Genomic DNA, 26,387 nt, shown 5'->3' on the forward strand with positions numbered 1-26,387 from the left:
ATTAAAGAAAGGTTATCGTTGTCTAACTTTCGCCCATCTGGCTCAGACGATTGGCTACAAAGTTTGAGGTGTCCAAAAATCTCTCCACGCAGTTCACAAGGCAAGTCTCAGTCTTGGAATCAAGCTTTGACCCAACCTTTTCCACACATTTTTCCCAACATTCATCAGTTAAAGAGCGAACCAGACTCTGAAATCTGACTTTCTCCTTCTCGGCCAGGATAAACTGCTCCATTTCACGATCAACTGTTCCAGACGCCATTTTGACAGAGCTATGAAGTAGGCTGGGACCGATTCAACAAATATGACCGCGAAGAATTGGTATCAACTGATCTAGACTCGAGAGGATCTGGGGTAGACTGCCACTACAAAGCCGCAACAAAATAGCAAACAAAGTCCCTTATATCCCAGATATAGAGGTCAGCCAGGAGCCCCCTGGATTAGCAGAGAAGTTTGAGTCTGGTCAAGCTTGAATTGTAAGGAATACATTTAATTGGGTAAAGCGGTGTGTGTGTGTGTGTGTGTGTGTGTGTGTGTGTGTGTGTGTGTGTGTGTGTGTGTGTGTGTGTGTGTGTGTGTGTGTGGGGGGGGGGGGTGGGGGGGTGGGGAGGAGGAGAGGGAATCAAAGCCTCTTCTGTTCTTGGGAAAGAGGTAGGAAGAAAAAATCCCGCGACTCCCTGTGGTCATCATTTTTTAGACAATGTAATAGCAACAGCGAACGTGAGTGTTACATCGCCAGTAATTAGAATTTTGTTTCATCATTATGATTTCTTGAAATCACCCAACTATACAACAAACATTCAGTGATAAAGAATGTTCAACCCTAAAAATAAAATGCCTATAATTAAAAAAGCTGAGCTAATTTATCCGGAAGTTTCTTTTTTTTCCGCTAGGTGAAAAAAAGAAGACATGAAGAGCTCTTTGTCATCAGTAATAATAGAAAGTGTAAGTTTTCTAATAGAACGCGTCCTTTTTTTCGCCCTGTGAAAGCATGACGGCTTCCTCTTCTCTGAATCACTATAACCACAATTAATTTATTGGAGACCATCAGAGGGCAATCTTTTCCGTTGGATGTCAAAAAAATTCTTTCACAAATGCGTAACTTTCCGGTAATTTCGAGAGGGGTCCATGAAGGATCACTTGTCCCAAGGGTAGATGTCATTTGCCAAATTAATTTGCCATTGATTACGAAATCAGTCTTTGCTAGAATCCGAGCATAGGTCACAAGCACGTAATGTCACAGCGATAGTCAACTTCTCTGGGAGTGCCTGCTGGGAAATAAGTTAGGGTAAGGCCACACGTTTACGTGACGTATTTCCGGTAATTCAACCCCGCCAGCTTCAAAACACTTTATTAGTAACCTGTCTCATATTCCGAACGGCATCGAAGTGCTTTCGAGTAGTGAGTGGCAGTTAACGAGAAGATCCTCAACAGAAGGTTCCTAAAGAGAACAGTTACTAAGAAGAATCATGAGAACCACGCTAATCTGGGTGCTTTTGGTGGCTGTAATTTTCTGTGAAGGGAGACGAGGTCGTTTAAGGCGAATTCTCAGCCGCTACAGAAGAAGGAGACCGCCGCCTGCCCCAGTAACAACAAAGGCTGTCCGTACGACTACTCCGACCCCAAAGGTTAGCCCTTTGAAAAGTTGTAAAGTTTATTTTGCAATTTCATGACAATTGGAGTCAGAGTTTAAACAGTATTGCGTAAATCGATGTTTATCAACCCGGTTTACAGTGAAAATGGCGAGTTTCGTTTTACGCTTTCGGTAGTTTAATTGCGTAGGCCAAAGTGATGACAGATTGAGAACCCACGGCCTTCGAGCCTCAAGTATGGACTTCGTGATGAGAAGATGGGTCATTGAATTTAGCAGTCGGACGCTTTTTCTGTACCCATGTTGTGCTACAATTTTGAAATGACTTTCATCACATGTGACTCTTTAGAATGTGTGACAATTTTAGGCATATTTCGACGATAAATCGATCGATGACGAAGTGTAATCTGCTAACCTTGTAATTGCTAGCAACCTATTTTGGCAGGAAGGATGCTCTTCTAGAGAAAAACCACCCCTAAGAAACGATTTTTCCATCGCATGTTTTCCAAATTCTTTTTTTTTTTTTTTTTTTTTTTAATGAGATTCCACCTTGAAGATCCTAGTGGCAGATGACTGAAGTTTCTGGCTCATCCTCGGTGTAAAAACCTGTGAAGCTCATGAGTGACGTAAAAAAAGACAATTAACAAAACATTACAATAGCGTACAGCAAAACAATACCTCATGAAACAAAGAAAACCTCATATATAAGAACGATCCTTCGCAGTAAAGCACTATTTGAGCAATAGTGGAAATCAGACCTGAAAAAAAAAAAAAAAAAAAAAAATTTCAGGCCTGTACGGGATTCGCAGTTCACACATATGTTTCATATGTTTGTTGTTGTTTGATTTATCATCTACGGGTTTATATCGAATTAATTTGATGGCCTGCTCCCAGTTGGCTTGTTAGCTCAATTGGTAGAGCGCTGCACTAGTATCGCAGAGGTCAGTGGTTCGAATCCCGTACAGGCCTGAAATTTTTTTCAGGTCTGATTTCCACTATTGCTCAAATAGTGCTTTACTGCGAAGGATCGTTCTCATATACGTCTCATAACCGCAGTTCACACATATGTTTCATATGTTTGTTGTTGTTTGATTTATCATCTACGGGTTTATATCGAATTAATTTGATGGCCTGCTCCCAGTTGGCTTGTTAGCTCAATTGGTAGAGCGCTGCACTAGTATCGCAGAGGTCAGTGGTTCGAATCCCGTACAGGCCTGAAATTTTTTTCAGGTCTGATTTCCACTATTGCTCAAATAGTGCTTTACTGCGAAGGATCGTTCTTATATACGTCTCATAACCGCAGTTCACTCATATGTTTCATATGTTTGTTGTTGTTCGATTTATCATCTACGGGTTTATATCGAATTAATTTGATGGCCTGCTCCCAGTTGGCTTGTTAGCTCAATTGGTAGAGCGCTGCACTAGTATCGCAGAGGTCAGTGGTTCGAATCCCGTACAGGCCTGAAATTTTTTTCACCGAGGATGACCTAAGTTTCTAAAGAACTCAATTCCGAATTACCTTTACCCTAGCTCTTTTTCAAAGCGAGTCCTGGTGCTTCCTTTCCTACGATAATAAGTTTTCATTCACATGCAAATTAAACTCATTTTCACAAGAATGGTTGAACAACAGCCCTCGTTTTTAAAAAAGGAGGCCAAATGCAACTCGGAAATGACCTATCAGTTGAGGCATTTTTCATTTCTTAAGTCGAGTGGTCAGGGCGTGTTCTCATTCCTACCTCCTCCCTATTGTCAAAACAACGAAAACCAATACTTTAATGTACAACGATTTGATGGGCTGGGAAAAAAAAAAGAATGATTAATGATAAATGAAAAATTTCCCACGGGAAAGAGACATAAATTTCTCATAGATAAGAGGAGGGAGGGGGTTAAAAATGTAAAGCTAGCAAGGCAAAAGTGATAAAAATGAAGTTTGAGGGGATAGAAAGTGGCAATTTGTCAACAGTTTCGTCGCTGATTGTTGCTTTTCAAACCTTTCCCAGCTTTTACCAAACTCTTGATGGCATGACCCCAATTACCCTTAGCATGAGCTAAAACTTAACACTAGAGTCTACTGTACAAAGCTACTATGTATCCAATGCATTTAATAGCCCTTCACATGCTCACCTTAGTCTCCATTTTCTCCTACTCTTCTTCATACATATCCTTTGATATTGACAGGGGGAAGTCGTATAATGATCGAAGCTTCTTGGGTTGGCAATCATTTCATTTATTCTCATGGTTGTTATGAATAATTCAGCAGTATATTGTTGTAAGGAAAAAATAAGATACTGGTCACTCTGGATTTTCTCCATATCAAAGTTTCAACGTCAATTTGCTTTTGACACCAGTTTCTTTTTTTCTTTTTTTTTAGGCTGACATCATACCTGTTGGTATCAACTCATTTTATAATGTTCCAGCATTGAGAAAGATCAACTCAACACAGGCATTTTATGATTATTTCAAGAAGATTCCACGCAATGGTAAATGAAAATATAAATTTAAATGCTTGTCAAAGCATGTGAACAGAGTTTTAGAGAAAGGAAAATGCAAACTTGTGTACCATGTGCCCTTGTTATAGCTGGAAGGTTAACCAGCTCATAGCTTTGAAGCTGCTAAATGGAAGGTTGTGACATCTGTGTCAATGAACATGGATCATGATTTTTACCTACTGGTAGGCTAGCCTTATATCTGGTTGCCTTGAAGTCTTGAAGTCTTTAATAAATGCTAACATGGAATTTCCAGTCCCATTCTTTGGTGACCTGCTTGTCACCATTTTGGACCCTAAATTTTTCACTCTGAATTACTAACTTATTGTGTGTTGAAAGAAAATCGTGAGACATAAGTTGCCAGAGAATAGGCTCTAATTCAGATTGCACAAATCCTCTGTTTTGAAATTAGGCCTAGTGCAGACTGCCTTTAATTTGAAAATGAATCTTTATCATTATGAAAGCAAAAAGAAAAGTTTTAGACAACCTAATTTTTGGAAGTGAGGCCATTTACATTTGGAAATGATTCTAAATGGCGCATCGTTTTTGTAAGTAACAGGGAAGGCATCTACACTTAACATCTACGATTAAAGTGTTACTTCTGACCTGGTTAACTGTGGTTCTTACTGAAATAAAAGTGATGTATATGGTTTATGTAAAAGAAAATTAATTGATTTTGAATTTAATGACTTCTAGGAACCCTTCCTGATGGTCGTATTCCCGGCAGACATTCAACTGCAGGTGAGGGTTAGGTCTGGTGGTTGTCTAACTAAATAAGAGCTAGTTGGTAGATTATTTTTTTTTAATATGCATTTTACTTGTCTTTCTTTTGGTTACAGTTAATACTGATGGATCAGTGTGGGCTTGTAAAGTTCGACCAACCCTGGTTAGCCTTCCAGTTCCACAGTTTGGGGTACAAATATTTCCTCCTTGTGCATTGCTAAATCGTTGTACAGGTTGCTGCTTAGCAAGGGATCTAGTGACCTGCAAGCCTCGCGAAAAAAAGATGACAGCAGTAGAACATTACACCATCTATATGCCAACTGGAAACCCTTGGGGTATGTAATGATTTCTCTCCTAAAAAAAAAAAAACTGACAACCAATATGACGATGAACTTTGCCTTGTCATTTGCAATCCATACATTGAATTATTTCCACCATTGACCCTCTTCACTCTCTGTCATCTCAGCTTATAAACTACAGTTTGTATTATTAATTTACTAATGTTTTTAATTATTAATTTATTAATTATTAATAATAATAATTAATCAATTATTATTATTAACACTATTCTTTTTCAAAACAAAATTTTTGCCTTCAGACAGGAAATTTAGAAAACCAGTATTTTGTTTCAATTAGTTTGGCTATCATCAAGTTTCTATTTCATTAAGCAAGCTATCTTTTCCTTTAGATATTTCTTATGTTCTTGGTTCTACATTGATGGAAGAGCATGTTAAGTGTGGCTGTGAGTGTATTAAGACAGCCGAGTCTTGTGATCCAAAGAAACATGAGTGGGATGAAAACTCATGTAGTTGTAATTGCAAGCCTGAATATCAAGAATCAGTGGTGAAATGTCCACATTCCTTTAAGGTATAGTCATTGTCAGAGATAATAGGGACTTTAAGCAAACCATGACGGCTACGGCAACGAGAACGTGGAAAAACAATAGATCTAATTGGCAGAACAATACCCCAGGATGTGCGTTTTCAAACTTTGTACATTTCTTAGCCGTCCTTTGCAAAACAACAACGTGAAATCACCAAAATTTGCGTGGTCTGTGAAGCTAAACCGTGGCGGCAAGTTATTTTAATTTACATTTGGAACTCAACGCTACTTTTATGTGTTATGTTGAGTTTGAGGTCTGGCACCCTATGAGACGGTGAACACATCCAGCCATTTTCGAAATTCTAACTAAAAGTAGAAACTCATTTTTTAATCGACGTCTTGCGTGGCGTTGCCATCCTGACTGCTTAAAGTCCCTAATGACATTTGTGTGTGCTTAGATGAGATTATATAAATACAGTTTGGAGTCGTGCTTTCTGAGAAATAGTTCATCTAAATCTGGTGAACGCTCAGGGGAAGTTACGGGAAAGAGTTAAGAAAACCTAAGAGGCAGGTGTGTGTTTGCACAATTAACTGCTACAATACTGGTTTCCTCTTTCCAGATATTGTCCTTATTTAATTCCAATTCAGTCAGTCTGACTGGTACAACTATTGTAAAAATAGAACTTTGAGACTAAGAAAAAGCCACCATTAGGGAAAATAGCTAAATTCTAAGGTCCAATGATGTGGGCATATATAGTGACTGTTTATTGTTACTACAGTGTTGATTACTGCGTGTTTTAATGTTTAGTTTGACAAAGACAAGTGTGGCTGTGTCTGCAACAAGGCTGAGAAGGTGTGCCCTAATCCTCTTCATGAATGGAATGTTGAAGAGTGTGGTTGCGCATGCAAGTTCCGACCTACCCCTAACTGCAGAGGAAAACAGGTCCTTGATAAAGACACCTGTAAATGTAAATAGCTGCTTCCTGGACATTAATTATGGACATATCATGGATCAACACTTTGCTCTCTTCTTAGTTCCCATACATATCCACTAAATAAGAGTCATGCCAGCTTAGATGGAATAATTAGGATTCATCCACAACAAGAAGCCTGGAAAAAAATTAGTGACCTTTGAAACTTTTTCTTAAGGCAAAGAATGGTCACTTAAGAGTTGGCTGCAGGAAAAACCACTTGCCCTGCTTTAACTTAGATTAAGAATTTTCTCTAAACCCACATTTGCACTAGTTTACTAATTTTCCTTGCAAATTGTCTCTAGTGGTTGAGGAAAACAGCTTTCTTTAATACATTTATTTAGAAAAATCAACAAAAATCAAGAACTCTTCAGAGCAAAATTTTACCAAAACTAGCTTATCGCTACTAAGGGAAACTGGACTAGCAAAAATTTATTTTTTGACCAGTCAAATGCTATCAAAGGGAAAACACGATACTGTCAGTGATTGCCCAGTGCTCATTTCAATGGCAGCTGTGACAAATAGACGGAAATTGTTGTGGATTCTTATTGTATTGTTCTTGAGAATATCCATTGCTATTTGGATGACAGTTTCATACTACTCAAGTACCTCCTACTCCCTTTGGAAATTTCACATGTAGCCTCTTGGCTTTTAAGCCAGTCCCCATCAATGTTCTCCTGTAGGGTGGGGATGAAATCTTTTGTACTAGTATATTGTAGATAATTTTTGTAATGACATATTTTTAATATAACTGGTTAAAGCTTACTTTTAGTTTACTCTTGCTTTGGTTTAAAAATGTAAGATTAAACAAGAAATTTGAAGCATGACATGGATTTGTAGAAATGAAATAACTATTGAATATTTTGATTATAAATATTATTTGCATTATCTTGTAGTAATTAATTATAAGATCTTATGGTAGGTTTCACATAGCATATCATATTCCTCTTCTTAATACCATTGCTTCTTAAACATACATGTTTAGGACAGTGCTCATCATGTGAAAGTAGGGATAAAAGGATAAAGGCTGATAGTTTCGAAAGAAACTGTTTGGGGCTGCGTCGGTGGGAGTAACGAAATAATTTGGATATATCAACAAAGTTGAAATGGTAAATTGGCCACCGTAATGATTACAAAAGCTGACGTTTCGAGCGTTGGCCCTTCTTCGGAGCGAAGGAGGGCCAACGCTCGAAACGTCAGCTTTTGTAATCATTACGGTGGCCAATTTACCATTTCAACTTTGTTGATATATCCAAATTATAGGGATAAAAGGGATTGGATTATTGCTGCAGAACTTTTTCCATCCTCAGTTGCTTTTTTAGGGTTTTAATCAGTCTCAGTAATTGCATGAATGGAGCCATGTTGCATTGAAAAGCTGCTGTGTACTGTTATCCTGGCTGAGTACTTAGGTATTTTTAGTTGAACTTGTGGACTAGAGCAGGTTTGTCTTCCCTCTAACCCACATTTTGAAAGCATTCGGGGGTGCTTCATAATTGGTAACTTGTAATGCACTGGAGTTTTGAGATGTAAAAAAACAGAAGAATCCAGTCCAATGACACAACAAGTTTTATTTCAATATTGAGTCAAACTCATGGCGTAAGGGGCCATAGATGCATGTGCATGTACATATTATGTAATGGAACATAGCAGGATTTAATATTGACATTTCTTAGTAAGCCTGCATTTTCTAATCTCCAAATTAATGGAAAATAAGGCCCAGACCCTTGAGGTTGCAAAAACACATTGGCTGGATGGCATTACTCTTATTTTTAATCAAGTTTTTGATGAAACTTCCCCATGCAAATTAACTCACCTGTAACTTCACAAGTCTTACCTTTTGTGGTACTGATTTCTCATGAGTATAGATGGGAACCAATTTATTGCCAGGGAAACCCACGACAGCAGCTTACAGTGTATGTTTGACTTACATCCTACTATCCAGAGGAAGTAACACTAGACCCCAAGTCAGTTAATGCAACCATCATGATAACCCTTAGAAGAGGACTTCAGGACCCTTTTGAGAGGGACATACCCACAGCTGGAGTCTAAGCCTACACATCAACAACTTGTGTCTGAAAAAAGGTTATTTCTATGAATCTGTGCAGACACTTGATATTCTCAATCCTACTTGACCTCTTTTTCAACCCTTTCACTTCCAGATCTCATTAGCAATTCTCACTACTCTCTGCCATACAATGCTAATGTTGTTAGTTTGAAGAATTTGGTTTTGGATTGACTGAGAATCCTTTTCTTGATATTTTCCTCTATTCTCATAACTTGTCTGGTTGATAGTGTATCACTATTGTGAAGAGAAATTCTGTTTTGGTCGCTCATGGGAGTTAAATGGTTTAGCAGTGCTAGCTAGGGCCTGCATATTTGATCTTAGGAATTGGCAAAAAGAGTAAAGGGACAATTATAATACCTATTAATTTAGTAATCAACATCCTGCACAGCAGTGTTGTGTTTCCCCTACTCTCGAAGTGATTTGCTCCCTTTACATTTCAGTTACAGTTACATGGTACAATCTCTTGCGGATAAGGTTAAAAAAGGAACCTGAAGAGGCTGCAATATTATGTTATTTCATTATCAAAGTAGATGGTGAATTATATTACTCCAATGCCAGTACCCAAATATAAGCTTGTTAATTTAAAATTTTTAAATACAGTATTAACTCACTACTTTACATTATTTTTCAAAATTTCCTTTCAAACTCTCTGGCATGCTTGGCATAAATTAATCAGAAGTGGTGTGGTCATTTGAAATACCAAGCTTTGGATATCATAAGAAAAAAAAAATTAATAGAAAAGCCAATCTTTCATAAAGATTTTGAACAAGAACAAGAACTGTGTCAAGTTACCAAATGAATTGAAAGCATCGGTATCACATGCTAAGAACACAAACTCAAAACATAAATCTCTTCACAGGTCCTCCGCCTATCATTATCAGGAGAATTTAGAAAGCTGACTTTTTTAAAGCAACAAGTACCCCTTCATCACACCACAATTGCCACTTAACAATCTAATGATTTTTTCTACCATAACCAGCTTTTAGTTGATAATCAACCATGCGTTTATCTCCTCTCCCCCCTCCATTGTATGCAGTGTGACAGCATCTTCATGCAGAACTTCAACACTTGAATTTTCTGTTTCCCTCATTTGCTTTGCTATGTAAGAGGATGTTCAGGAGTGACTCAGAATTTCTTTTAAACCATTGGTTTGCAATAAACCCATGCAGTTGGGCCCTTAAAAATTTTTTTTCTTTGCTCTTAAAAAAACTGATTTGGTATGTACAAATCAGAATAATAAATAGTAATTAAAATGTTTAGTATGAACACTTCAAGTGTGGATAAATACGTACATGTATGCATGGTTATTTACACCTCATTCATATCAAAATGGAGGAAATCTTTTGCTGCACATTTTTTTTCACTTGTTCACCTACAGTTCACAAAACTTTCATATCTGATTGCTGCATATTCTATGAAACAATGTGTATTGAATTGACAGGAGAATGCTCTTTGAAAGACAAATGGTTAGAGTTGGAATGATCCACAAGCCTGAAGGCTTCCAGGAATTCATTGAAGTCAATGTGGCCATCTTTATCCATGTCTATACTTTTTGCCAAATCTTCAATAGAGTCCACTGGGATATTAGAGTTTGTATGCTCATTCAGGAGATGACAACACTCCTCAAATTCTTCCATGGAAACAAACCCTGTTGAAGGAAATTAGGAAAGAAAGTTTTCTCTGACAGTCTAAACAATCATGTCAAAAGAGGGGGGGGGAGCAGTGAAAAGGTATCCTGTGGCACCCCGTGTGTAACATATGTAGGTTAACCTATGGATAATCTTTATACCAACAGTTAACCAATAGTTGAAAGTCAGGGATGCTGTTCTTCACAATAACACTATTTCAGTTCATGACATATAAATATTACAAAGTCTTGCTACATTCAGCTTACCTGAATTGTCTTTATCCATTAAGCGGAATATTGTTTCCAAATTTGACCTATGTCGGTAGAGTGTTTCAGTAATGCTTGGGCCATTCTATACCAGAAAAGTTGAAATTAGACAAACAAAGAACTGCATGCATATTGAAAAGCTGTGCCATGTGTCTAGTTTTAAAATACTGGTATACTGCTTTAGCCTTTGCTTAAAACACAGAATATTTATGTATGTGTAGATTGAGGGCATTTGTGCATGAGGCAATAATGTATTATGTTCCATGTCTGAATTACAACGAATGTTCTATTAGGGTTATGAGGCAAAGGTAGAGTCCATGTAATATGTATTTTGTGAAAAACTTATGGATCACTCCCCTTTGGCTCATGGTTTATAAGCCTTCCTTGTGTTCTCCCAACATCCTGCATGGTTTTATCATGTTATCGAGCCCGGAAAAATGTGTTCTATTGCTTAAATAGTTCCTGAAAAGTTATCTCCTACTTATTGTCCAAGTCATCTTAAAGGGTGGTGGCACCTTTTTCAGCTCTGCTCACTCTGTGCACAGAACTTTAAATGCTCATCTAATTGATGCCACTGTAATTCACTATGCATAGATGAAATCATAATGATACACCCTGATTGTAAAATCAGTTACGGATATCCATTATAAGGGTAATAAACTCCTTCCATAATGGGCCTCTCTGGGACTAAAATAATTTCCATTCATACTCCAACCAATAAAATTAATATTCACATGTTACTTCACTTTCCTACAAGGCATCCACTGTTCCAGTCAAGTTTTCATTGAATAGATTTAAAAAAAAACTTACCTTTCATTCAATATCCTGATAATTATCAGCTTAAAAATTTATAAGTACTTACCTTGTGCAGTCCTGTCTCAATGATATACTGGTCAAAACAGGAACGGTATTCCACTTTTCCATCAGGCAGAACATGGGCAAGCTGATGTCTTAGCATGTTCCAGGGTACATCTAATTTTAACACACTCTCCACTGCACTTGCCCACTGAGTTGCAGTCAAATATCCTTAAAAAGAAATGCCGCAATCATATCTTACATCAAAGGCCGTGCTCAAAACCACCAAATAAAACTTAAAAAGAAATAAATTTTATAGTAGCCCTCAACACCCATAGATCAGTATGGATGTTCTCCATACTGTTCTCTACACATTTCCTAAGGTGCAAACAAGGAGAATTTATTTAACAATTGAGTGCTTTTTTAGTTTGTGATCATTTCCCCTTATTCTCCTTACCTGAATGTTTGATTCAAGAGTGATATTAAAAAGAGAAATTGGATGCTCATCACTCACAGGCATCAAAAGGGTTAGGGTTAAAAAATAGCTCCAGGCTAAGTTATAATAATGCAAAAGAAGCATCCCACTGAAGCTGATCTCAGTTTCGGTAGCAAGAAGCAATGCTACAACTATATTTCCCCCATGGATCTGATAGCAGTTCACTGAAGGTCCCTCCCCCCTCCTTTCCAAGCATCTTGTCATATGTATGCCAGCTATTACTCATTTATAATCCTTGGTAGAGAAAGGCATGGCCTTCACTTGACACAGTGGGTACTCAGGCCCCAGTACTTTCAATCTGGATTCAGTGGATTGAAGAGGTGGGAGGGGAAGAGCTTATTGCATGATACAGGATAAGTGTTCATAATTTTCATAACTGTTAGAAATACAAAAGTAAAACCCATGAACTGTGAATTTTTTGCTTTTCACAATCCTGATTAGGTATCGATTTTTCGTGACCTGTTTTTTTTTACGTTTTGAATTGTCTGAAAAGTATGCATGACCCCCCTCTCCCTTTACCCCCTCATTGTAAATCAGTTGCTGTGTATACAATGAAAGAGAATTGTGTGTGGGGGGGGGGGGGGGAGGTTCTCTGAACATTTCAGTAATATTCCAATAATATTTGATATTTTACCTGTATTTCCCTTGTCTCTTTCTTCAAAGGCAGCCATCAAGGCTATCTTGTTAGCATAAAGTCTTTCCCTTAATTCTCGTATTGCAGACTCTTCAACTATTCCAATCCTATAGAAACAAATTGAAGCAATTTACATCAAAGTTTGGTTTTACAGCAGCTCTACAAACTATATAACAACGGTCCCTTTAAAACTTAACTGTGAAAATGACTTTGACACAAGCTAAAGCATCTTTTGATTACCAAGAATATCTGAGTATTTCTTGTGATGAGATGTTCTACCTTTCCCTGAATATTAGCTTCCCCTATCCTAACCTGAATTTGAAATAATTGCCCCAGGCACTAATTAAAGGATTTTAAGGTATACAAAAATGATAATGCTCATGAGATAAAAGAATTTATGTGCCATTTTTTCTGCAAGAAGCTTTGATCATTATAATTATTGATACTGACCTCTGTTTCAAGGTGAGATGCTTCTTAGCTTTTGAAGCTTGATACTGAACGAAGTAAGGGTTCATATCAGGTCCAATCTTCATGTATGCACCCCTGTTGCTTCCCTGCTCATAGTAATCTGATGCTGAGAATATTGTTATGACCTACAAAAAATGAAAGTTTTTAATAATTTTAATTTTCAATCTTTGGAGCAATATACTATTAGATACTTTTAATTCAGTGCTACAACTTATCCCAGGTAGTTACAAAAATGAAGACCCCAAAAACAAAGATCCCTTGCGAAAACTAAGACCCCCTATGAAAACGAAGACCCATCACAAAAACGAATACAAATTCCTAAACCAAATTCAAAAGAGGTTCGTATTACCTTTATATGGACAAAGATTATGTTCACGAGACTCACTACGAAAACAAAGACCCCCTATGAAAACAAAGACCCATTACAAAAATGAAGACCCAGTACGAAAATGAACACCCAATATGAAAATGAAGACCCATTACCAAAACGAAGACCCCCTACAAAAAAGAAGACCCCTTACGAAAATGAAGACCCCCTACAAAAACGAAGACCCCCTAGGAAAATGAAGACCATAATGAAAATGAAGACCCATTACGAAAACAAAGACCCCCCTACGAAAAAGAAGACACATTACTAAAACAAATTCAAGAGATTGGTATTACCTTTGTGGACAAAGATTACCGTATTTATTCGTCTATAAGCCCAACTCTGCTATAAGCTGAGACCCTAAACTTCGGTCTATTTTAATTGGGAAGGTTCTTAAAACATGTAAATTGAAAGTACTTGGCTATAATAAGCTGAGAGGATATACATGATTGCAAATTTCAACGCTGTAATATGTGACGAGTTTGTTTACCAATCGTGGGAATGGGCAATTCTGATTGGTCAGTTTCGAAATTCTTAAAACACTTTCGCAAGATCTATACTCCAGACGGCACAGAAGATGAAGCTATCTACTCAGAAGAAACAGGAGAACTAGCAGATGAGGAGGAGAAGGACAACGAATTCGATGCCGACACAGAGGATAAACAGTAAGCCGTATTTACTATGCGCCGAAAACAACAAACCACTCCTTTGGAAACCACCACAAAAATAAAGTCAATGACCAATTTCAACTTATTTTGTTATTTATTTCAGCATGCAATATCTCGGCTTCATTTTCGTGATGGGTCTTTGTTTTCGTAGGGGTCTTCGTTTTCGTAACAGGTCTTCGTTTTCATAGGGGGTCTTCATTTTCGTAATGGGTCTTTCTTTTCATAAGGGGTCTTCGTTTTCATAACTACCCTTATCCTAGCCTCATTACAAGTGATGATGAATATTGGATGGGATGCTATCATGCTCCTCATTAGAGAACAACCTTTTTTCCCCGTAAATAGAAGAGAAACAGGATTTAAATCTGTAGTTAATAGGCAATTATAAGAAAGTTTTCCCAGGCTTTAAAATATGATAACTTATTTCAGACTGCAAGCCTAAAATTTAGCACATTTTTTCGAAAATTTCAACCATTCCATACCTTTCCACCATGCATATATTCATATCCTTCAAATTTACATTCATGAGAACGCACAAGAAGCTCCAAATCATGTTTCTTCAGGATGCGGTCTGTAATGTCAGGACCAAAGTAACAGCCCCCTCCTCTAAATGTGTTTGGTTTACAACCAGGGAAGGGTTTGGGATCACTCCACAGCAGATCCAACACCTACAGGTGGAAACCACAATCAGGTCTTTCTGCATAACAAGGAATTACAAAGATTGAAACTGAACTATAAACAAATGCTTTAGAAGTGAGGTGCACTTGAAATAGACGGTGGCCTGCAATTTCAAAATAGTTTAATTCACAAGCAGAGGGTGGCAAAAACTGACCAAAACCTGGACCCAATAAAAAGGCTAGCTTAACAGAATAAAAGGAAATAAGATGGTGATGAATTTAGTACGAGAAGCTATTTTTAATTAGCATATTTACCACACCACTCTAATGAAAGGTGTGACAAAAAAAAGCCTTTCGAGCATAAAACTAAAGGTGAAAAAGAAGAATCACCTGTCTCCACTCCAACAAGTCAAAAGTATCTGGATGTGCTTTGTCCATGCCCGGTGGCTTGAGTATTGACACATACTAATAATAAGAAGATAAAACAAATTAGAGTTTGTAGAAGACCACCATTTATTAATTTTATTATCACCAACACATGCTGTCACAATTGTAGTCACTACTACCAATGCCACTACCATCCCCATTCTTTTCAAAGCCACTGACCACAACCATTTCTGTCATCATCATCATCATCATCACCACCACCACCACCAGTACTACTGCTAACATTATTAGCAATCTTACACAACCATGATAACACCAGCAATGTGAATTTAAGTAAACAAAAGGTTGAATGAGAAGTGAAATTGCCAAATGTTATGTACTCCAAGGAAGAAATCCCTGATATCAATTTTTTTTAATGCTTTTCCTTGACAAGTTAAGATGTAAAGGAAGTCTTTCAACATAAAGCACAGTACACACATATGGCCTCTCAAGAAATTCCTATCATGAATGTTACTTCACTTTTAAGATGACGTTTTCCCAGTTTTGTCATTGTAACTGCGTAAGGCCCCTTCACTATTGTTATCATCAAGGTACAAACAACATGGTCTCAATCTCAGGATACTACTTGTGTGCTACCAATAGACAACTTAAGGTTTTATTTTGTCACTAGACTATGAATATAAGCTCCTCTGTGGGTGTTCATCAATAAATATGTAATCAACATAGTCTGAAAAAACCTTTTACAATATGAGCATTGAGAAGATAGATAGAACAGAGAGAACTGGGTACAAACCTTGTGACGGTCAATTTTGTCAATGAATGACAAATCTGTAATATTAGATATTCCTCCATGAGTGATAAGAATTTTGTTGTTCACTACCGTAGCTAAGGGGAGCCATCCAAAGATATCTCCAAACAACTGCATGACTTTTGAAGAATGTTCCTGCCAAGATACCATCAGGAATACTTGTGCATGATCAAGGCAAAACTGAATTTTTACAGAGTCTAGCCAGCTTAGAGCAGCCTGAGCATTGAGCAGGCTCAGCCAGTGTCGTATTTTGGCTACAAATTGATTGTATTCTAGGGCATCATTCATTGCATGGCTTCATGTTAGTTCTATAGTTGTAATGTGCCAATTCATTTGTGTCGATTGCCAGCTACCTTTGTACCCACCCAGCCTCTCTCATTTCTGATCATATGCAATTATGATAGTTGTAGCATTTAGTGTGATTTGTAGTTCTATTGCATTTTGTTTCAGCGCATGATTATTTCTATCCTTTCACTAATTTTAATAAAACTTCTTTTGGGAGCAAAAAGGGGGAATTGCTTGATGATAAAGAAGACAGCCAATTGCAAACTCCAAAGACAAAAAGAAGATTCCTCCACAGGTAAGAAAAATCCACTCAAATTTGCCTTGTTCCCAACTTGTGGCTTTGTAATTTGAATATATCAACAAAGTTGAAATGGAAAATTGTAGCATTGTAGCTCAGTTGGTGGTAGCAACCAACTAGTATCTGGGAGCCATAGGTTTGAATCTAGTAATTGAAGCCTGAATTTTGTCAGCTTCACCAACTGTTTCCCCAGCTGGCACAACTAGTGGAATTTAATCCAGTTTTGTGTGGTGTATGACTATTAAATTAAAATAAATTTTCCACAGTGCCTGATCAATTTACCTTGTACTTGTCCATTACTTCTTTGACAAATCCATATCTATTGAAATTTAGAAATAATCAAACATAGTCTGTGTGAATATCTTTCAGAGTAAACTACTCACTTTGTAAGGAAGCCTGTCATCTTAACTTAATCACAAAGATTAACTATAACTGACTTTTTAGATTGAGTACATAAGAGCAAAGTTCTTATTAAACTGACTTTTTAGATCAAATTGAGTATGTAAGAGCAAAGTTCTTAAACAGACATGCAGTGAAGAGTTGTTGAGCACCTGCTAAAGGGAGGTACTGTACCAGCTACTTTTGCCACGCAGTGTAATCCATTGCAGGTTATATACCTCCATTACCTCATCAGGTTTCTCTAACAGATGGCCATGTGCTACCCATTTGTATTGTTGGTTGAGAGGCTTTATAAGACTAAGGCCCCATTCATATGGTCTCAGGTACCTGAAACAACTCTCCATCCCCAGGACAACTTTACAGAGTTTTATATAAAATTTGACCTTTGCTAACCCTCCTTTGGCCAGGCCAAGTTCTTAGTTACTAAAAAAAAGAATGACCTACAATGACCTACAATGATCTACAATGATCTGCAATGATCTACAATGACCTACAATGATCTACAATGACCTACAATGATCTGCAATGATCTACAATGACCTACAATGATCTACAATGATCTACAATGACCTACAATGATCTACAATGATCTACAATGACCTACAATGACCTACAATGATCTACAATGACCTACAATGACCTACAATGATCTGCAATGATCTACAATGATCTACAATGACCTACAATGACCTACAATGAGCTACTGTAAGATCCCTGTAATGAAGTTGATGAAGATTTAAGAAAAAAAGCAAAACAAAAAAAAAATAACAGGAGACATGTGTGCATTAACATAACATGTTTGCTTTTTGTCTACTGAATAACAGGCAAATTATACATGTCTCATTATAATACGGTGTATTATAATGAGACATGTATAATGACAATAATGATAAAAAGAAATGCGAAAACCTTTGGCTTAAGATGTTTTTGAGGGTGTTATACAACCAACCTTCTCATAATTTCACACTATCATGAGGCTGAGTCGTATTTGACCTGTCAACACCTTTTACTCATTGATATTTTTGGACAGCAAAATAAAAAGGTCATCACACCATCATGAGGCTATGTCAGTCTTCGCGTTGTCAACGTGCATTGTTAATTTCCTCTAATAAGGTAATTTCCACGAAGTAAACTCTAGTGACAGTAACACGTAACTCGGTAAACTTACACGGCCTCCACCAACTTAATACAACTTGAAAACTATACACAAGGCCTCTTAATTCAAGCAACTTAATAACATACTCATGGCCTTCACCAAACTTGACAAACGCTGTCTCGTCACACTCGACTGATCACATTTGATATCCAACTCTAAGTGGCTTAAAATGCTGAGTCACTGTCAGTGATACGAAGAAAATTCCAGACGATTCTAGAAAGTCATGCAAGTCACGCCACAATTTTTCGTAACACTCATAATAACTCATTGTAGGTCATTGTACCTCATTGTAGGTCATTGTAAATCATTGTAGGTCACTGTGGATCATTTTATACTTGTCCCCACGGTAACTCATTGTAGCTCATTGTAGGTCATTGTCGGTCATTCCTTGTTTTAGTAACTACGAGGCCAGGTTACATATTTAAAGAAGTAGTAGAAGACAGGAAAAGAATAGCTGTAAAACACTCAGGCTCTAGTTATAGTGTGGGCATGCATTTTCTGTCCAAGTTGTCTCATGTCAAGTGGGTAAGACATGGTGTTTACCTGAGAGAAAGTTGTCCTGCCTGCCAAGGAAAGACAACTCACCTCCTTCCCCCCCCCCAACCCCTCTGAGAAAAGTTCACAACCCTCCTTCCCCCCCCCCAACCCCTCTGAGAAAAGTTCACAACCCCATGTAATCGATTGGCTGAATTTTATAAAGAGATAAGTGAAAAGTCAGCTTCCCCAGAGTAACTCAGAGGGGGCAGGAAGGGGCTTGTCTCGGGTACCCAAGACCATATAAATGGCACCTTAAGGTGTCTTTACCAAGAACACAATGCAAGGGATTGCACCACAGTGTCTTCACCAGGAGTCTAGAGGGCTAACTATTAGATCACTGCATCTCCCAAGCCTCAGGAAAAGTTTCTTTACATGTAACTTCTAGAACACAGTCCTTGTCCACACACCTGAGATTCATTATATGATCCTCATGATTACCACGATTGATGTAAACACCAGTGGGATAAAGCAGGAAAAATGAAAATAAAATGATGGCAATTTCAACGGAGTAAGGGCCTCGATCCACAAGGTCACCATTGAAGATGTAAGGATTTTCAGCTGAAGGAAGACCATTCTGTACAAAAAAATTATTGCATTGATAAATATCCATATCAAAAGGAAAAATTTCATGAACTTGGGGTATAAATGGCAAACCAATTCTTAAGGTGGGTTTGATTTTTAGACCTGCATTCATTTGTGGGTCCAGTTTTTTGTTGGTTCTCATCCTTGTACAAAGGGGTTTTTCTGAGTTTACAGGTTTTCAGTCTTACAGCTCAAATTCCAGTTTATTCTGAAAACCAGCAAATGACTATTAATACCCTTTCATGGAAGTGCCACTGTTAAAATCTACACTTTTCTAATTTTAATCTTATTTTACTAAACAGTCACAGCATAATTTGCTTGCCTTGTGAAAAATCACAAACAGGTCATCCAGTTTCCCATGAAGGTCACCTGTAGGAAGTCAAAATGGTATTCATTTGTTATTTTCTTTAAGTATATTTCTTTATACCCCATGGCCCAGTTGTGCAAAGGCTGATTGACACTAACCCAGGGTTAAATTTTAATCTGAGTTTCTTTTATTATTCCTTTGTTCAAAAGCATTTTTGGATAATTTTCTCTCTTTTTTTGAAGGGCATCCAATCATCAAATTGTAGGTAAAAAGAATTGTTACAGTACTGAATTTTCTTTTAAAGCTTTGAGATCTGCAGTAAGATTTCACACTAACCCTGGGTTATCTTAACCCAGATTTGAACACTCCAGCCCAGCTGATGGGAGCCTCAGTGCAAAATTCACACATCCTTTATCAATCAAAACAGCATTAGGTGCAAATGTAAGTACAAACCTCCTTTAATTTCATCAGTGCAGCTACATCATAGGGATAGAGAAAGGAGGTGTGAAGAGAGGTTTAAGAGGAAGGCGGTGAACTGCAAGAACTAACAGCCCTTTGCGGTAGATATGAAGTAAGTCACAAGCACATGGTTTGTTCTCATAAGTAGCTTGTTTAACTTGGTAGCAACATTCAAAACGCTGTGGAATTGCTTCATTTAGAGTCCAAAACACTAATTTTAAATCCTAGCGGATGCACCTCAACCACCTGAAATCAATTTCTTGTTGAAAAGTTAAAATAAACCTTGCATTATTCTCACCACAAATTGTTATCTGTTTGGAGATCCTTGTGGAAGCCCTGTAGATGTTAGGTAATACCTTGAGCTTTTCCCTTGTTTCTCGAAGAATAAGGAGGACATACTTAACATGAAGGAGCTGTCAAAAACACAACAGGACAATAAGAAGATGAAAGTGGATCAAAGCCGTTACATAACCTATCTCCTTCACTGATTGGAAAACACTACATAAAAGATTTCAATTGTTGCTTCTTTATCAAATAATGTTGATCATTTTTTTGGACATATAATGGATTACCATAGCAACACTACAGCCTCCTAATTGGATACCTTAATTTCAACCCTTTGCAGCTCTTACAAGTTTTAAGAGTCAGTAGATGAGGTTTTGAGTCAAGACAGGTTATTTTAGTTAGTTTCCAGTGGCACTGTACCAACCTTGTGAGACTTATAGAGCTCAATGATGTTGCGCACAGTGAGAAGCGTAAGTGGTAGTGCAACATGAGGTCCCTTGTAAGTTTCCTCAACTGTGATCTTCGATGGATCAGTAAGCATCTCCAATTTCTCTGATGTTTTTGATATAGTTGATGTAGAACTGCCTGAGAAGATAACAAGATGCAAAAAAAAAGAATTTACTAGTCAGAGAACTTGTTAAGAGTATGGATCAAAGAAAAAATTCTGAGTCTCATTTTTGAGATATTGCCAATCCTAGCTGTATATGCAGGATGTGTGTCATACATAATAAATACAGTAGTTATTTAATGTACGAAGGCGATCTTCACGGCAATAAAAACCACTTGAGCAGTAGTGAAAATTAAATCTGAAAAAAGTTCAGGCCTGTATGGGATTTGAACCCATGAAGTTAAGGATACTACAAACGATTCATTTAGCCTAAGTCGAATTTGATCTCTTTGTTACGCATTATTTTAGTTACGGATGTGGTTATTTTGTGGATTCCACAGGGAAATGAAAGAGGGGCCGCCCCAAGAATACCTGGAGGAGGGATACGGAAAAAGAGATAAAGGCCCTCGGGAAGAACTGGAAGGAGCTACAACAGCTGGCAGAAAAGAGGCGTCAGTGGCGGCAGTTTGTCGATGGCCCATGCTCCAACCTGGAGCCAGGGGCTTAACTAACTTAACTAATGTGGTTACTTTGTCTATTTTCTATTGGTTTGTAATCAGATATTTTAGCGTCCCTATGCGCACCTAAAAGCCTCGTTTCACATCCCTTTAGCCAGTGTGTGATTGTATTTCACCTTGTCCATTTGTCTATTTGTTCGATTCGCCATTTTTGGTTCCTAACCTTTGGCACAAGCGGGACCGATATGTGAGTCATTTTGTTAGTTTCCTCTTTTGTTTAGTTTTCTTATTTTGGGTGGAAGCACGCTAACGAACAGAGTCGTACAATAGTACAATTTATTGTTTTTAATCTGCAAGAGAGTGAATCAAAGAATGGACGCTAATCTAGGATCTAGGAACGCCCACATTGTTAATCTTGTGATCCGGCAACTTTGAAATCTCGAGTTATTTTGATGTAGATTATTATGATCTTCATGAATTCCTGTTGATTATTGTTATTTTTGATCGCGTTATCAACGGAGGCATGTTAATTGCTCTGAGCATTTTTTATCACGAGCTAAGCAACATTTCAAGTAAATTGATAGGAATTCATTGCATTGTTATTTCAGTTTACGATTGTGATCGTGCATCGTCTATCATGGTTTGTGTATCGTTGATCACCAATAAATCACCATTAACCATCAACCTTGGTTTTCCGTGGTTACTGGTAATTGAAGCACGAAATGACCTGTAAGATAGTCCCATTCATACTTAGCATTAACACGCCTTAGCGATACCCCTTGAAGTTTCGATCTCATTTGTCGCAAGCGCCACACATGAGGTTTAACATCATGCAACAATATCATGTAACAACTTGATGAATGACTGCCAAAACACAGGTTGCTAGGTTGGTAACCTTCACCACTAATTCAACTGCCTTTAGAGCTGTGGTTTGTTCCCCTCTTTGGACACTTTCATCCTAGCAGTGGACTGAATTTCCCTGACGAAAATAGTGATCATGAGATAAAAGTTTAGCCTTTCTCTATCTAGAATATTTCTCTTAAAAAAAAAAAAAAAGGAGAACCATGCACTTACTTGCTGAACCCTTACGTAAGATATCCACAGCATTATTATCACCTATGAAAGATATTCGGCAAAATACAAATTAAATTTACTACAAACTGCAATACTTGAATTGAATTCCCTGTTAACTACAATATGTATATTCAGAGTAATTTTTCATTCAGGAGAAAATTTTCAACACTGATTTCTATTATCAGGAGTGATATTGGTTAAGGCTATAGAAAGGGGCACAAAATAAATAGTAATACATTGTCATTTAAAAACAAAAGCAACTTAAATCAAAACTTCTACAAAAGAAAATTTTTTCCTAGATCAAATAAAACAGAAAACTTACCATCAGCAACATGGTTCAGCATGTCATTAAAGAAGTTGAATAGCTAATAAATAAAAAAAAATGCATTAATGCTAAAATTAAAATGAAAGCCTTTCAATTGTCAAATATAACCTCTGACAATTCAATTCAGTGCATTCTCCAACACAGGAAGTGTGATGTTACTCCCAACCCTTCCCTTAACCACTCCAAATCATCTCCTTAGAGAGTAGAAAGATTAATTCTTACTTTAACTTAAAAGAAAGAAAAACCCACCACACTTAGCACCACTTTACCAGCTCAGATTTCTTTAAAATATGGGTTACAACACTACATTGATGGGTATAACCCTTTAGAATTCAAATGTTTGTAAGCGTTTACATGTGGGGAGGGGGAGGGGGTGGATTTTCCTTAGTTTTTTTATGTAAACACTAATCCAGGTTAGTACTTTTACACAAATAGCCATTTCTGCTTTGTTTATCTATATTTGAGGGAACAGGGATGGTGCAGTGGTGAGAGCACTCGCCTCCCACCACTGTGGCCCGGGTTTGATTCCTGGACCTAGCATTACATGTGGGTCGAGTTTGTTGTTGGTTCTCGTCCTTGCTCTGAGGGTTTTTCTCCAGGTTCTCCAGTTTTCCTCCCTCTGCAAAAACCAACATTCCAAATTCCAATTTGATCTGGAAACAGTGGACAAGGAAGAGCCACCCAGTAGAATGTCCTTTGCTAAATTATTTATTTATTATTTATTTATTATATTATTTTTGTTCCTCTATCTTGATGTTCCGCTATTTCATTGTACTGGACATGTTTTCGTTACATCATGGTCAATATTGTCTAGTCAGACGACTTTGCAGTTATCTAACATGGGCTACAAATCAACCTGAGCTCATTTAAGAGGCTATTGTAAAATCTCTGTTTGGTTCACCTGATGTGAATTTATGTCTTCACTAAAAAGGATCACAGAAAAAATATATTTCAGGAGATTATTTCTCCACAGAAGTGGACCACCTCAATTTAATTTGCCCATAAATTCAAGCGCCTCTTTGGTAAAAAACATTAGACCAAGTATAATTGAACCACTCAAGAAAACCATTTAAAAACATAATGACTCAAATAAAACATGATTTGTCTGAGTCCATTTCCTACCACTGCGATGATTTGAGCATTTTAAAAAGCTGGATTCATTTCTAAAAAAATACTTCAATGAATTTTTCATTGAATCACAATTCATCATTCAAAACATAACAAAAGCAATCGTTCAGATTATCCTAAAGCGGTGAGCATTCGCGCTAATTCCCTCAATTTGGCTGTCTCATTTCAAACAGCTGAAAAATAGCTCACTAAATTATTAACAACTTAAAATGCAGCAAGTATTAATCGTCAAGCGCTAAATAAATAAAAACCACGCTTTCAATTTACCACCTTGATGGAGGAACTCTGAATAAAAATAAAATGAAAAATTAATGTTGGGGCGGCGAAGTTTGGATATGGGCGAGAATTTAATAGTGATGATAAATAACTCAGGAGAATATTTTCAACGCGCGCCATATAGTAACCTGACTTGAAGGAGAGGAATTAAAGCGAGGTAATCTATAGCTAATCGATCACGCAGTTTTCAGATCCTGAATAACTTCTCGACTTGACCATAGTTTACCTTCAATTGATCTTGTTCACCGGCATATTCAACGCTCTGGAAAATCTTCCAGGTACATCTTCGTCGGGCTTCGATGCGAGCCTGATATCGTCGGAACCATTTCTGAATTAAGATCGCTGAACGTATGGCTGCAAGAAATATAAATACATTAACTGTAGTGATAAAAATTGGAGGGAAACGAAAACCTTCACCAAGAGGACGAATGTAAATAAAGCCAATGTGTTGAGAATGCTGTCTTAATCCTACAAGTGAAGGCAATAAAATGATGCGGATTCAAATATCCACAATACTGCGTGACACACACGAAGCATTGTTTGATAGGATAAGTCGTCTCTACTACTACACTGCTACGAGACAATTTCGTGTTCAGTTGATCAAGCTTACCTCTCTTCGCGAAGATCACATAACTTCACCTAAACTTTGCTATAAATGCGTCCGCGCTACCTGATTAGAAAAATATTTGTAAGCAAACTTAATTCACCTATTTCTGACTTTCCCAATGCAACGCTCGAATCGTCTCCATTTTCCACCGACACACCACATCCCATATTAAAATACGTTCGGTTGATCTCGATTTTTATAAGGAATTTTCACCCAAGGTTGAACGAACTCTATTCATTTCGCTAAGAAGGTAGTTCCTCTTCCCACAACTAGCGAAAACCAAGGAAAATATCGGGAGGATTTTATGAGCAATCATCTTTGCCACAGGAAATCGAAGAGTTACTCAAGATGAAGATCCATGGTTCACCACAGAGCAAGCATTTTGCGGGAGAATGACGCACAAAAGCGGGAAAACATTCCAAACAATCGACCTTCGAAATGGACACCAGAAAAACGGAAACTACTGCCTCATATTTACGAAATCTTCGGTGACATCCAATAAGCCAAGGACGCTTTATATCTAGAGCAGTTCTTCTCGAGATGTCACTTAACTATCGTGTGACGAAAACTGTCAAATATCATGTACAATGTCGTTGATGACTAATTCGTTGTGAAACAAAACCAGATACCAATCAAATCGACTTTTGAAAACACAGGCGCTATGTAGTCCCGTCTCGAAACCAATCTCGTAAACCCAAAGAGAAAGATTGTGCGGATTCAAACCACTCAGATACCAAGATGAATTTTTAATTTATTTTGTATACACTGTTGCTTAGAAACGATCATGACAAGCAGAAACCGTGAAACCCTTCGGTTAAATCTTTTTAATTTAAGAAAATATGGAAACAGCTCGAATCACTTAAAAAATGTAGAAGTTTTTTGGTGCAATATGGAAAAAACTGCGATAGAGTTCTCTTCGACTTTTCGCTATTGTCACGATAATATTTACCAATGCACTCATGACAGAAGAAAGAACGTTTCTAGGAAACCAAAACAACCCAAAAGTTTATCCTTAATTCTAACTTTCGACGTTTCTACCTTCAGATACAAGGATCAGCTAAAAGGCGTTCTCGCATACAGGGTTCCTATAGAGATAAATAATGTTGAGAATTGATAAACTCTACCACTGTTCATCGCTGAAAATGACCAAATGAAAACTATACTTAACAAGTCAGAGCATAAGCCATATGAAGATTTAACATTATGGGAAAAAAAAAGAAAAAAAAAACAAAGAAAAAGGCTCGAATCGAAGTTTTCGTTATAAACTGTAACAATTGGGTTTTTAAGTTTACTAATTAATAAGAGCTCTACAGGTGCTTTCCGTTTTTTACAGGGATTATTCAGGAAATTAAAAGTTTTATTTGCGGAAAGCTGTCTACTAAGTTAATTCATAATGCAATATTTGAAAATGTTATTGCAAAACATAACCAGACGATTGTGAAAAATTTCAACCAAGTGGCAACAATACAAGACTGTCAGAACAACCGAGTTGGGTTATAAACCTCCGGAAGTAAGCGATATGGCGAAAAGATCTGTAAATTGTGTTTTAAAAACAACTTTTGATTCGAAGTTTTCAAGAAACAGAGAGTCCTCTTCTTGGTTTGACTGCTTTGCAGCCATTTCTAGAGTCGTCACGCTAGGCGAATAAGCATTGCATGATGGGACTAAAAACGGCTGCGAGGGAGACTACAGTCTTGGTACGAACAACACAGATATTGTTTACGGGGGTTATTCTAAGGATTGAAATAGTTGTTTCTCCATAAAACCTTCTATTCAGATAATTCAAGATGCAATATTACAGAGATTAATGTCAAATAT

At 37.4% G+C, this 26,387-nt stretch overlaps 2 protein-coding genes and 1 long non-coding RNA gene across 3 annotated transcripts; 2 read left to right on the top strand and 1 right to left on the bottom strand.

Annotated features, from left to right (window-relative positions):
• Positions 1–1,345: 1,345 nt before the first annotated feature.
• On the top strand, positions 1,346–7,464 carry LOC111322288 (uncharacterized). Its single transcript, XM_022925358.2, has 6 exons — positions 1,346–1,625; positions 3,960–4,068; positions 4,771–4,815; positions 4,914–5,132; positions 5,486–5,664; positions 6,428–7,464. Exons 1-6 carry the CDS (start codon positions 1,467–1,469, stop codon positions 6,593–6,595), a joined length of 879 nt encoding a protein of 292 aa, XP_022781093.2. The 5' UTR covers positions 1,346–1,466; the 3' UTR covers positions 6,596–7,464.
• A 674-nt stretch (positions 7,465–8,138) lies between these two features.
• Positions 8,139–25,324, bottom strand: LOC111322289 (serine/threonine-protein phosphatase with EF-hands pef-1). The gene is made up of 17 exons (XM_022925359.2): positions 24,670–25,324; positions 24,189–24,316; positions 22,556–22,598; positions 22,234–22,275; positions 20,519–20,679; positions 20,108–20,222; positions 19,366–19,412; positions 18,869–19,035; positions 16,652–16,688; positions 15,772–15,921; positions 14,982–15,056; positions 14,457–14,642; positions 12,925–13,067; positions 12,475–12,581; positions 11,412–11,575; positions 10,550–10,634; positions 8,139–10,303 (listed from the first exon to the last, which is right to left on the bottom strand). Exons 1-17 carry the CDS (start codon positions 24,734–24,736, stop codon positions 10,068–10,070), a joined length of 1,953 nt encoding a protein of 650 aa, XP_022781094.1. The 5' UTR covers positions 24,737–25,324; the 3' UTR covers positions 8,139–10,067.
• Positions 19,826–21,510, top strand: LOC148723616 (uncharacterized). Its single transcript, XR_015991584.1, has 2 exons — positions 19,826–19,921; positions 21,043–21,510. It is a non-coding gene; the product is annotated as an uncharacterized LOC148723616 (long non-coding RNA).
• Positions 25,325–26,387: the final 1,063 nt, after the last annotated feature.

This window comes from Stylophora pistillata, chromosome 9 (assembly GCF_964205215.1).
Source record: "Stylophora pistillata chromosome 9, jaStyPist1.2, whole genome shotgun sequence".
NCBI lineage: Eukaryota > Metazoa > Cnidaria > Anthozoa > Scleractinia > Pocilloporidae > Stylophora > Stylophora pistillata.

Coding starts and splice junctions, on each gene's coding strand:
- LOC111322289 (XM_022925359.2), bottom strand. CDS start 24,736: ATGGGATGTGGTGTGTCGGTGGAAAATGGAGACGATTCGAGCGTTGCA. Junction 20,680..22,233: donor CTTACGTAAGGGTTCAGCAA/GTAAGTGCATGG, acceptor TTATCTTCTCAG/GCAGTTCTACATCAACTATA. Junction 16,689..18,868: donor GATCATATAATGAATCTCAG/GTGTGTGGACAA, acceptor AAATTTCAATAG/ATATGGATTTGTCAAAGAAG.
- LOC111322288 (XM_022925358.2), top strand. CDS start 1,467: ATGAGAACCACGCTAATCTGGGTGCTTTTGGTGGCTGTAATTTTCTGT. Junction 4,069..4,770: donor CAAGAAGATTCCACGCAATG/GTAAATGAAAAT, acceptor AATGACTTCTAG/GAACCCTTCCTGATGGTCGT. Junction 5,665..6,427: donor AATGTCCACATTCCTTTAAG/GTATAGTCATTG, acceptor TTTAATGTTTAG/TTTGACAAAGACAAGTGTGG.